Genomic DNA, 12,890 nt, shown 5'->3' with positions numbered 1-12,890 from the left:
AAACCAAGCTAGATCACTGCATATATTTTTAAACTGTATTATTGCTGTAGCAGTTGTGTAGTTATGGTTGAAATGGCACATTCATTATAACCCCCTATTTTGAGTTCTGCATAAAATTACTTTGGGGCTGAAATTTCTCTTGCCTAGCTAAAGCCTGGAAAAATGAATTCCCTTCAATTGAAAGTGACAAAAAAGCTGCTGTACCCCAAAGTGAGGAAAGTAAGGCCAAAATTATGGTCTTTTCTTGAACAAGACAGCAAGAGCAACTTTATACCTCAACTTAACTTCAGGCAGGTCATACATTAAGGTTAGAATGGAAGTGCTCATAGCTATTCTTGTGGGTGTAAATCATGACCTAGGGTCTGTTCCAGGTGTACTAGGGTTTGTGCAAGAAGGTATTAAAGAACTGTCCTTGTTCCATGCTCTTTATTCCTGTTCTTTGAAACACTCACATTTTAAGTTACCAAGCTTTGAAAATTAGCAAGTACCAGACTAAACATAGGAAATAATTATGACCAGAAGCCAACAGTCTTGTTTTCCACGGGCTATGAACAAAAACCCCCGAACAACCCCAGCCTCCAGATCTAACTTTCCAGATCACATTCTGAAGTTAATCTTTTGACCCTTGAAGAGAGTTTGTGGTACTGACCAGTCCAAGGACCTAAACCAATCTATGCCATTAAAGGAGGCAGTTCGAGGACTGGGATATTTCTGCTGAAATAAAATGTCATTGCCATCAGCTTCTGGGATTGGGACAGGGCTGTACCCTCAGTGATGTTTTAAGTTACAGGATGTGTTTCTTCCTTCCCTTGGAAGCCAGATGTTTGGTGATGCACGCGGTTGTGACATGCATCTCTTGCTTTCTGGTCCAGGCTGAGAAAACCTAGCAAAGAACAGAAATTGATTAAAATAATTGAAGTTTCTTGAAATTTAAAATTTCCTCAGTTTTTTTTTTTTTCTGGTAAAATAATCCCGTAGCATCTTCCACGATGCGTGCCATGGGAGGAAGGGCAGTTATCCAAGCATGCCTACACAGATGATACCCAAGGGGTGAGTCCTAGGAATGCCAGCAAGAGGTTTTGCACTGCTTTCTATGGATACAGAGGTGTAACAGAGGTAATGAGTAACCCAGAATACTCAGTGCCCCTGGAAATCAAGGTTGTCATTTTTTGTTACCTAAAAGTGCACATGAACTCGAAAATATTTGACTGAAGTTTTTTGTGTATCACAAGTATTTCCAATTTTCCACTTGGGACAGCTACATTACTTTCTTTTCACAAAAAAACTTTGAGATATACAAAGGGAAAAATCACTGGTAAGAGAACATTTGGATTATTGAGCAAAAAACACAACAATAAGCCAGAAAAACTGTTCTTTCAGAGTTGATAGATTTCTGACAAGGCTTTCTCTACAGCTGTAAATTAGGCTTTGTGCTCCATATTTAAGGTGCATATCTTTTTTCTTTAGAATAGAAAATCACACGTGTTTTGTTATAAATAGGCTGTATAGTTGAGGGGAAGTTGGAAAGCGGCGCAGCAGTGCCATCCCCTCGTGGCACAATGTGGTCTCCAGAGGAGATGACCCACTGATGCAAGAGTATAGTGTAATACCTAGGCATAGAGAAAGCAGAGTTCATATTGCTCTGGGAAATACTACTCTGGATTTCTGTGAGTTGTTGCTGCTGTTGCTGTTGTTGCTATTATTATTATTTTTATTTTGAAATGTACCAAATAAAGGGTTTATTTCCTAGTAATAAATACATAATAATGTGGATGCCTCATTCCTGGCAGTGCTCAAGGCCAGGTTGGACACAGGGGCTTGAAGCAATCTGGTGCAGTGCAAGGTGTCCCTGCCCGTGGCAGGAAGTTGGAACTGGATGAGCTTTAAGGTCCCTTCCAACCCAAACCATTTTGTGATGTGAGTCTATGAAAAACAGTGGTTTAGTGTATATTTAAATAAATACAACATATGCTGCATGCATTTATAGAAGGTGCAAGCTGTATGTGACTTGGCAGGAGTGGGCTCAGCAATTTTCAGTCGCTGTATTGAGTTGCAGGCGTTCCCTAAGTGTTGCTTGCTGCTCATCCCAAGATGAATCTGGCCACTTCTCTTCTGGTCCAAGAAGAGTAGTTTTCCCCAGTGTCTACAAAAATTGACCCACCCTGCTGAGCCCCAGGTCCACTTCCTGGAGTAAACTCCAGGAAGCGGAGGACCGTACTGAGGTAACTGCTGTCCTTTGGAGGACACAACCAGAGGGGTTCCTTAGAAAGGTGCTAAAGGAGGAGACATCACTCTTTTGGTCTTATGAAGGAGAAAAACTTTCCTGTGTGACAATTTTGATCTTTCTTGGCTGCAGGAAACGTGCAACCCACAGTGCTGGTAAGAGGAAGGGCAGCCAGAAGGACCTGAGACCCCCAGATCTGTGGATACACCACGAGGAGATGGAAATGAAGAACATCAAGAAGCCAGCAGGCTCAGACCCTGCAGGAAGGGACTCACCAATGCAGAGCTGCCAGGACATCACCCCTGTCAGCCACAGCCAGTCGGAAACGCAACTGGGAAGCAAGAGCACCACGCAGCCTGGTGAGGGGCTCCGGAGGCAGGAAGGGTAGAAAGTGGTTGGGCAACACTTGTAGACTGGGTGAAATTAGGATCATAGAATCACAGACTGTTTGGGTTGGAAGGAATCTTTAAAGGTCATCTAGTCCCACCCCATCCTGTGTACTCCAATTTGGTTTATTCTTGATCACCAACATATCACCTTTCTTTAAATTGATATTGGTGGTTAGTGGCCTTAGCCCAACATGTGGAGTTTCTAACAGAGGGATAAACCTGGCAAGATCCAGGAGGAGACTGGAAAAATTAACAGCTATGGGTGCCAGGAGAGATGTTCCAACGTGATTTTTGCTGTGGTTTCAGACTAGGGGGAATCCCATTGGTTTTTATTTTTAATCTGTTCTAACGTCTTAAGTTCAAGAATTAAACTGAAAGTCAAGTGTTATTAAATTTGCATACCGTGCTAATTAAAACAGGGAGGAAAAAGGGGACATAGAGAAAAAAGTGGGAGAAGGGGGAGAGCATGACTAACAAGAAGGTCAGGAGCTGAATTTGGGCCAGGGAAACTGAGAAAACTTACAGATATGAAGAAGGAAATTCTGTAAGAAAAATGTGGTTTCAGGGAAGTTTCCTCCTCCTTTTTTGAACCTTGGTGCACACAGCACATCACAGGTTTCACTTTAGCTGATAACATTTTTTCCATCATGATGATAGAGAATCTTGCTGGTGACACGCACAGAGAGGGATGGGGGGCAAAACACAGCACAGAAGTTGAAAACAGAAACATATTTGTCTTGAGTTCATCATCTGTGGAAGGCAGAGTGAAGTCATTCCAGAATACTGGTTGGGGCTGTAAGTAATGAAGGTGCCTTTTCTCTGATGTTTTTATCTATCTCTTTTCCATACCACCTATATTCACAAGGAAATAAAAGTTGAAAAGAAACAGTTTTCAAATTTCTAAATGGATCTCATTTTCTGACATCGTGATTTGGGCTGATGGTTTGCTATTTATGAAGATAATTGTGGCAATGATTTCCATTTTTCTTAATACAAAGGTCCTTGTTGTATTAAAGAAAAAGCATAACCAGAAGATTCCCTCTGCCTAAACAGATACTGCTGATGACAAGGAGAGCTTATCCAGGGCCCAGAAAGATCAATACAAGAGCTCCATCGATTGCAATACACTTGCAATCGAGTGCATAGCAGGAAGTCATCACAGCATATGAGCAAGTTAATGACAAAGGCTGGGCTAGATATTTTATGTGTAAATGCCTTGGACCATAAATAAATGCCTTTATTTTTCTTCCCATCTGAAACACTGGCTTTTCACTAGCAATTAGCTCTTTGAATGGCCATCAATAGAAGACTTGGCATTTTACTCCTGCAATTCAGAGAAGAATGATTTGGGGGAAAAAAAAAACAACAAAACCAGAAAACAAAACAAGTATTCAAAAAAAAGAGGCAAATTATTTTTTTGTTGTTTTTTTTTTTAAGGAATATGTGTTTGCTTGGGTACATCAGAGCTGAATACTTTGTGTGAATATTAAGCGTAACTGTATGACATTATTAAACTAACCAGTTATCAGGTTCATATAGGGTATGAACATGAACATATATGTTGTTCATACATAGGGAAGACAAAAATACAGCTTTTACTCTTGCAAATTACTCCACCTAACACCCAGTTCCAAACACACTTTCTTTCTGACAAGTGTATTCTCTATAATTTTTTAATACTTAAAGTATTCTATACTGATGTGACTAAGTTAGAGGATCCTTATTTCAATACTTAAACAGAATATCTAATTTATATAGGTACTGGAAGAGTTGATTTGGACACTAGGCAGTGCAACTCAGTTCTCTGATCTAGGTGTGCTAGCTGTGATCCAGGACCAAATAAAGGGCAGATCCAGGCACATCATTCATGTGCCCTGGTTTCTGTAAAAAACGAAAATGCACAGTTTGGAAAAGACACCATGAATTAGTGAACAGTCAGAGCATGGGACTCCATGGCATCTCACAAGGAAGGTCGTTTACATGCTTCAGATGTATCTGAAAGACCTGTTCTTTGCTGCAGGGTTTTTTACGTACCCGAATTTACACGGCCTTTTCTAGTCTTGATACTTGACATTTTGAAGAAGTTTGTAACTGGGAAGCTGTAAGAAAATGTCTTATTTTTAGCAAGAGAATGGGGTATTCAAGATAATTTTGGAGACAAAGAAAAAAGGGACATGATATCTTTATTCTCTTACAGAAAAATATAAGCAATAATTCTATTCAGATAAGGCAGCCAGAATAGTCTGTGCAGCTCTTTGCAGGTGGTGCCTAATGATGGGTTAAAATAACCGAATTCTCAAAAAAAAAAGGAAAAAACAACAAAAAAAAAAACAACAGCCTATTTATCTTTCTGCTAGAAATAGGGTGAAGAGAAACATTCATTTACAGCTTTTTCAGCTGAGCTATTGTGTTGTTCTCCTGTAGGTCCTGAGACAGAAGATGTTGGAAGCAGCATGTCCACGTTGGAGCGCTCGCTTGCTGCCCGCAGAGCCACCCGTGCCAAGCTCATGATCCCCATGGATTCACAACCAAACAACCCTTGTGAGTTCCAGAACCTTCCCCCAGCCCCATTCTGCACCCCGCAAGCTGTGCTCACCCATCTGAAGACCTCATACAGTCTTTCAAATATGATCTAGTTATGCCTCATGAAGTTAAATCGCATTAGCAATGTTTCCATCATCCTAAAAAAAAAAAAAAAAAAAAGTTGAGAAATATATAAAAGGCCTGGAAGCTTGCCAGAGCTTCCAACACATCGGTGGAAAAACTATAAAGAGAATTCCTGAATCATATTTCTGCTAGACTCAGCCTTGGCTGAGCCTAAACAGCCATTGTTCCTGTTTTACCAGGAGGATAGTGATGGATGGATCCCTTTGTACCCCTACTATAAAACTTTAAAAACAGGGGTAAAAGTTTAAAGCTGACAGAGCAGAAGGCTTTGGAATACATAGACATGAATCGTGATATTATTATTATTACTATTATTATGTTAGTATTGTTATTCCTACTGCTATTACTATTTCCATTACTATCACTATTATTGTTATTATCAATAATTATAATCAGTTGGACATTATTGCAATTTCTGCTATATTCTTGTTTGTCTCTACTAGCTGCCCACACACTATATACTTTTATAATATGGAGCAGCTCTCTTACAAAACCAAATAAATCAGGAAAAAAGACGGTTTTGATAGGTGTTAAATTTTAGTGGCCACAGAGCGTTTATCATTGAACAAATTACATAGATTATGTGAATCTTTTTCAACACAGCAAAGTGCAGGCCAAAAACAAGAAGGCTGGAGAGCATTAGGTAGGTTCTCCCATCATGCAGACCTTACTTACTGAATATCTGATATGAGCTTGTTTCACATCTGAGCACAGAAATGATATAAGTGAGACCCCACATGCACTAGCATGCACTCATCAAGTTCCCCATGGAGTATGAGGCTTTGGGTCTCCACCTTTCCTCTGAGCAGCCCTGGGATCAGTGTCTCCGTAGCTCTCAGCTTTGAGCTGGAAGTTCTACCTTTGACCTCACAAAATAGATCTGATCAAAAATCCTCAGAAATCGGTACATTTGTGTGAATAGTCTGGGTTAAGAAAAATGAAGATATACTGATAGAAATCCATTTCACCACAGGTTTTCTCTCTAGCCCTGATGGTTAAATGTAAGTGCCTATTTGTAGGTTTGTGGAAGAGCACATCAGAAATGATATATTGAAAAAAAATAATAGTAGAGGGAACTGGATGAAGGAGAGGGAATAACCTACCATGGCTTTGCTTAGGAAATTGCTTACTAAGAGATAGTTTGGTTCCCTTAATTGGTGTTTGCCAGGGGTGCATTTCAGGTCATGCTGCTCAACTCCAGTACCCAGGTGCCCAGGGAGAGAATGAATTCCAGTTCTGCACACCTTGGGCTGGACGTATCGCTGCATTTCAGCCTCCACACTCTTCATGATGTGGAAGACAGGTCTGTGGGATGAGGCAAAGAAACCTCTTATGCTACCTGGCCATGTCCTGGGACATATTCCCACTAATTTCACAGTCAGACAATTTGCCCTTTTTTCAGTGGGGTTCCCCCTGGGTTGAAGGGGGAGCAGCAGTCCAAGAAAATGAATAGACTTGGAGTGGTGTAAGCAATATCAGAAACAAATCAATCTTAATTACAATGGGTCAATAGCAGTGTTAGTTAAGTCCAGTCAACAAAAAGCTGTTCCATGGCTTATAGCTAAAAATGCTCTTACACATATTTAGATCTTTCAGTCAAATGATGCATTTTGGGGAAGGATCTTTTCTTTTTACTTATATTTACAACAGGATCGATCTAACTTACAGTGGCAGCATATTATGATTGTTTGCAAATAATTAAACTCTGATTTATGAAAGTCTTATTTGTGCAGGCTGGGTTATGCTGAATATGGTTGGGTTTTTTTTTCCCAGAAGATAAAACTGAGGCTTTGTCAGATTAGATGCTTTAATTAATTTCTCTCTGTTTGCCTGGTGCTGAAATTGTCAGCAGTGAGTGATTAAATAGATTAAAGAAGCTACAGTGTAATTCTGAAGTAAAAAATGCATATTTTTAATTGTTAAATACCAAATCTGGAAGTACTCATGCTTGTTTCAATAATCATTATTTGCAGACTTTGAGAACAAATACACTCCATACTGTGCTTTTGCTTACTGAAGTGAAAGGAGCATAAACCAGATAAATTTGATGAGGTTTTAGCGATATCTTTGACAGCTCTAATGCAACTGAAATACAGGGAGTCACAAATACCAAGGCTGTTGTACAGAGAGGAAAAGACATCAGGGATGAGGAGCACCTCAAGCTTCCCACTGCCAGTCCTTCCCTCCCCTACTGTTTAGTTGATCCCTGCCCAACACCATCTCCTTCTGAGGGTCAGCTCCCTTCTCTGGCGTTTCAAAGCGAAGGTACATATCTCTAATCCCTAAAGTCCTTGCACAGAGGGTGGTATAAAAGTGGTGGCACCAAATTAATGGTAAATTTTGGTACAAGAAAATAAAAGAAAATGGGAAAAGTCCATTTCTAATGTTGGTGGTGGGATTATGCAATACTGCAGGTGCAGAAGCACATGCTTTTTGGTATACTGCGGCAGTCAAAGCATCGTAATAAACTATTCATAGAGACTGGTTGGATTTGATGATCTTAAATGTCTTTTCCAACCTAGTTTATTCTATGATTTAATGAAAATTAATTTAGAAGGCCTTTGCAGGTATCACATTCAAGCATTTTACCCTGTTTTCTGTCTGTAATCTTTACTTACGAAAGATGAAAATGAAATTCTCACAGAGCAAATCAGTTTGGAAAGAGATTTCAGCTATGTTTTGAGGGGAGGTATTTTTTTCTGTTTATCCCCCTCCTTAAAATGACAGAAAATCACAATTCTTTTTCTCGAGGAAATATGAACATGTCGACTCAGTTGCTTTGGGAGCCTCTGGGGTGTTGAATACAATTCAAACTGTCCTACTTTGTCATTCCTGTAAGCTGTTCTTGGGTGCTGCTTTCTTACATGATACAGTACATTTTAAATGTAGACCAGTGTTCAGGGAGCTCCATGATTTGGTCAGGGAATTTCTGTTTTCGGTGTCTTAGTGTATCAATATTAAGTGCAAATTCAATTGCTGACAGGCTATGACAGAACAGATTTGTTGTCATATCTGTCTGAATCGCAAAGATATATTGAAAATGTTTGATGTTAGCTTTACTCTGGCTTCTCTGCAATAGAGTACTGCAATGAATAGTAATCCTGTCTTATGTTAAAAATGAAAGTGCTAGGTACCTACACACTAAAAACAAATGAAGGAATGGACTTGGAAAAGCAAGCTGTTCTTTAATATGATTCAATAAAAAGTGATATTTGTCACTGTAGCAGCAATGCTATAAATATTGTCAATAAAAATGTCTTACACAGACAAAATGAAATGCCTGAATAGTAGAAATTCTCTTCTACAAGTGGATTGACTGAACCCAGACAACTCAAATCACCCACGTTAGCGTTTGTTCATGAGTTTTCTTCATCGCTTGCCCATTACTTCTGTGAGCGCAGCATCCTCTTGCTGAAAGCCCAGCTCTTAAATACACCCTTGGCACCATGTTTGCTTCCTGTGTGACCTTGAGCAGGTAGCCCAGTTTGCCACCCTCTGCGATGGGTATAGTAGGAGCTAGAAGTAATTGTAATGACTATCTTAAAGTGTACAGCACTGTTTGTAATTCATGTGTGAAAGATGCTAGATAAGACAAACCTTATCACCAATGAGCCAGGCAACTCTGTGCATTGTTTAGCTGGAAAAAAAAAACTTCAATGGGAGTTTCAATAACTCCCAAAAGAGGCAAAGAAATTTATGATTCTCACAACATTATTATCACCCACTCTTCAAGCAATGATGGTTGAAAATGGGGGAGATGACTCGCAGAAAAGCCTGGATTCATCAAACTGCGATCCCAGTTTTCAAACCAAAGTGTTTCATTTAAATTCAACACAACTCACCTTCAGTTTTGGACTTCTAGCTTGTACCTTTCATCCCTCTTCCATATAGGCTGGGACATTCCTAAAGGGGGGAATGATGCATGGGCAGCCTCATGTGATGGGTAAACATGGGGGTCTTGTGCCATTGGGGACATCCTAAATCAGGCACACTGGTTGTGAAGCTGTTGGATGTAATAGAAGAGCCCATGGTCCTCAGAACAGCAGGTGAAGGCAACAAGCTCTCCTAAGGCATCAGAAATGGCACGAGGGACCTGTGCTTAGACAACTGAAACAAGCCCTTAAATTGCCTGGTCCATTCCTTCTCACTTACTTGTCTAAAGTGCTCCCCAAAATGTGGCTGGATGGCTGGAACACAGGGAAAAAGCTATTTAATTTTACAGGTAATTAATTGCAGGCTGCACTTGCAGTTCTGCAATGGATACCAAATATTTCTGTATACAGAGGTAGCTTCTGTGGGCAGCAACTTGTTTTATACCGAGCATTTGGGTACTTTGTGGTTGTTTCTGGTTCCCTACTGACCCTCTAAATATTTTTTTTGTTTTCCTTTTCTGAAAGCACTCATTTAACCTCGCTCTCTTTCTTTCCTTTTAGCTGTGGTCAGTGCCATTCCGGTGCCAACACTAGAAAGTGCCCAGTACCCTGGAATCCTGCCATCCCCAACCTGTGGATACCCGCACCCGCAATTCACCCTTCGTCCAGTGCCGTTCCCAACCCTCTCCATGGACAGGACCTTTGGACCAGGAAGAAGTCAGTGCAGTGCTTTTCTTCTTCTCTTTGCTATTAAAGTGCTTTGAAACAAGTTGCTTTCTATCATTGGAATGCATAAGCTCTAGCCAATGCAAATCATGCTGCTGTGCTTTTTGGGCGACACAATGAGTCCCAAGAGGCAGCCACAATAAGTCCGTAAATCCCAAGTGTAGAAGAGGCAGCAACTGATATTCAGTCTGTACTGAACACCTTAGAAGTTAAAAATCACTGCCTCTCTAGTCCAAACTTGTCTTTTCTGCAGGTCTTTCAGTCATTTCACTGTACTTCATTTTCCTTTGCTTTATTCATAAGGATGCTCCAGAAAAATGCAGGCTCCAAAAGCTCTCCTCCATTCCAACACAGAACCCAGTATCATTGCTCATTAAAATCACCCATGATAGCACTTACATGACCTTTCCACAGAGTGTCTTACCAGGCTTAGCTGCTCTCAGTGCTGGAAACATTTTCTTTACTATCTAGCTAAAATATAAGCCAGTTGTTTCTTGATTCAGCTATAGCAGGCATTGAGAACAGATTGTTTTCTTCCTTTAGCAGATCCTTTTATACATGTGAATACTGTTGTCCTCGCATCACTTGTCTCTTCCCTAGGCTGAGCTCCGTACTCATATTTACTCCTCTGGAGCTATAGATCTGTGGTTTGTGTGTTCCCATAACTATCCTCCACCTTACCGTGATCTGGGGAGAGATCATACTTGGAGACTCACCTTCCCAGTTCACTGGTAATACCCTGCCACACTGACAGCCATCTGCTCTTCGTTCAAGCCTAAGGAGTGTACTCTGGCATCTTATAGTCAGAGGGCTTGTGTTGTCTTACAGTCCTCCCTTAACTGTAGTGCGTATCGAGTCTGAATTATTGACAGGTTAACGTCAATCTGTTACACATACCTTTTTCACATCACAGAGAATCCGTGCTGCTGGTCCATGGGGAGCTCTTCCTGAAATGACTGATTTCTTTTCCTGCTATCTGATTGTTGCTTTCCATCAGTTCTGACAGGTCTTGGGGGACAGGTGATTGAAATCCAGTGGTAGGATTGTAGGTAAAAACTGGGTTTGGGTGTACTGCGCATAACTCTAATGCCACTCTATAATCCCTAAATTCAATGATTAAGAAGCTCTTCCCTGGGAGGGTGCTGAGGCGCTGGCACAGGGTGCCCAGAGAAGCTGTGGCTGCCCCATCCCTGGCAGTGTTCAAGGCCAGGTTGGACACAGGGGCTTGGAGCAAGCTGCTCCAGTGGAAGGGGTCCCTGCCCATGGCAGGGTCCTGGAGATGGATGAGCTTTAAGGTCCCTTCCAACCCAAACCATTCTATGAGCCTACGACTGCTGCTTTTTTCAGTGTGGTTGTGGAGTCTTGCCAAAGCTAGATGGCAATTTCTTTGGAGTGCCTCGCTGGCCTTATCAGGTTTAGATCTGCTGCTTGAATTAATACCAAACCCACCACAAACGCCATGCACAAACAAAGTAGATTCACTTTCTTGCTTGGCAAACGTTAGATGTTGGGGAATAAAAGTGTCATTAACTACCCCGTGCCTGATCATGGAGATGGAAAAAGCAGAATTGAATTATTTGCTCAGCTATCGTCATCTTGACCTGTTCATAAAAGGACCTGAGCGTCTCCTGTCCCCACATCCAAAGTCCAGCTGCTGAAGTGAGGGAGGTTTTTACCGTTCTGCTGAAGTTCAAGGGGTGGAGGCAGCTCTCCTTGTAAATACCATAGGGAGCAGTGGCTGGGACACCATTGCTTAGCAATGTGCTAGGCACAGCCCCCCAAATCACACATCCCTGGCACATCCAGCTTTCTGCCTGAACCACCCACTGGGTTTACGTGTGTAGAAGTCTGGAGGTGACATTTTCAAGAAGAGGAAATCCTCTTTGGGTCCAGTGGCAGTTCCCGGGGGAAGGTCTGTATAGGAAAGTGTGGGTTTGACCACATCTTTCAAGCGCTGCACACTTGAGAGTTTAACAGAAGATTGCTAATACACAAGAGGTTTCTGCAAGAAGCTTCAGTACAAAACAGCTTTAATTGCTCAGAAGGCCTGATGGGCCCTGAGAAAGCTCAAGCAGTGAAGATTTCAGATAATTTGGGCAGTTTCCCATGAAATAATTCAAAATCAGTAGACAGCCTTGTTTGGGTAATGGCTATTTCAGATCACTGAGGTCTGTGTAATCAAGGCTGCGTGGTATTTATAAATTATATAAGCCAGTTACTATATGCAATGACAACCTGTTAGAGGTATTGCAGTTGCGCTCTCTGGTGAAGGCTATTGAGTTTCAAAGCTCATGGAGCATACAAAACAACTCCAAATGAATATTCTCTTCCCTCACTGTGCCTTACATTTTCACCCCTATGGCAATGAAGTGAAGGCACAGACAAGGGCATGGAGATAGTGCTTGTTTTCTAGTGACACTTGACACTATCAGAACCATCCAAGCGGTTCCCTACGTTTGCATAATGTCAGTGTTCATTACTTTTCAGTCCAAGAAAGGAAGAAGGGATATAAAAGTGTATTTCTGAAACGGTGCCTGAAGCTTTCCAGAGCACCAGTGCCGTTGCTGCTGAATGCCAGCCATTCTGGAAGAGCGGTCAACCTCCAGCGCATCCGACTCGAAAGCATCTGCTTTGTTTATAGCTTGCCTCCCACTGCCTCCCCTCCCACCTCGCTGCAGCAGAAAATGAGGGTAGATCCACAAAATTCCTCTTAACTCTTTGAATTTGTTTATTTTTGGCTGCTTTCTTAGTATGATCATGCTATTGAGAGCAACTAGCAGTTAAAGAGATTATAGAACCAATTCATACAGCTTTTTCTGGGTGTTTTACCCCTCAGTGAAAAATTCACATGATACTTGACCAATTACAGCTGTGTCTGAAAAAGAAATACTTAGCAATAATCCCTCTGAGGCAGACCCTACCTGTGGTGCTGCGTGACCGAGCACCCTATTGATCAAGATGTAGCAATCCTTGAATAAATCATACGCCATGCCATTAGTGAGGGTGATGCTT

General features: G+C 41.4%; 1 protein-coding gene across 1 annotated transcript in view; it reads left to right on the top strand.

Moving 5' to 3' along the window:
• Positions 1-12,890, top strand: part of DCC (DCC netrin 1 receptor) — a 602,068-nt gene that overhangs the window by 566,241 nt on the left and 22,937 nt on the right. Inside the window, exons 24-26 of the mRNA XM_062615397.1 lie at positions 2,357-2,583; positions 5,038-5,154; positions 9,714-9,869. Coding sequence (XP_062471381.1) covers positions 2,357-2,583; positions 5,038-5,154; positions 9,714-9,869 — 500 coding nt within the window. The remainder of the gene's footprint in view (positions 1-2,356; positions 2,584-5,037; positions 5,155-9,713; positions 9,870-12,890) is intronic.

The sequence above is a fragment of the Pezoporus occidentalis genome, unplaced genomic scaffold (assembly GCF_034315485.1).
Source record: "Pezoporus occidentalis ecotype Australia unplaced genomic scaffold, CSIRO_AGI_Poc_V1 ctg180, whole genome shotgun sequence".
In the NCBI taxonomy this organism is placed as follows: Eukaryota; Metazoa; Chordata; class Aves; order Psittaciformes; family Psittacidae; genus Pezoporus; species Pezoporus occidentalis.
The sequence above is the reverse complement of the archived record's forward strand: the minus strand, read 5'-3'. Positions and strand labels throughout refer to the sequence as shown.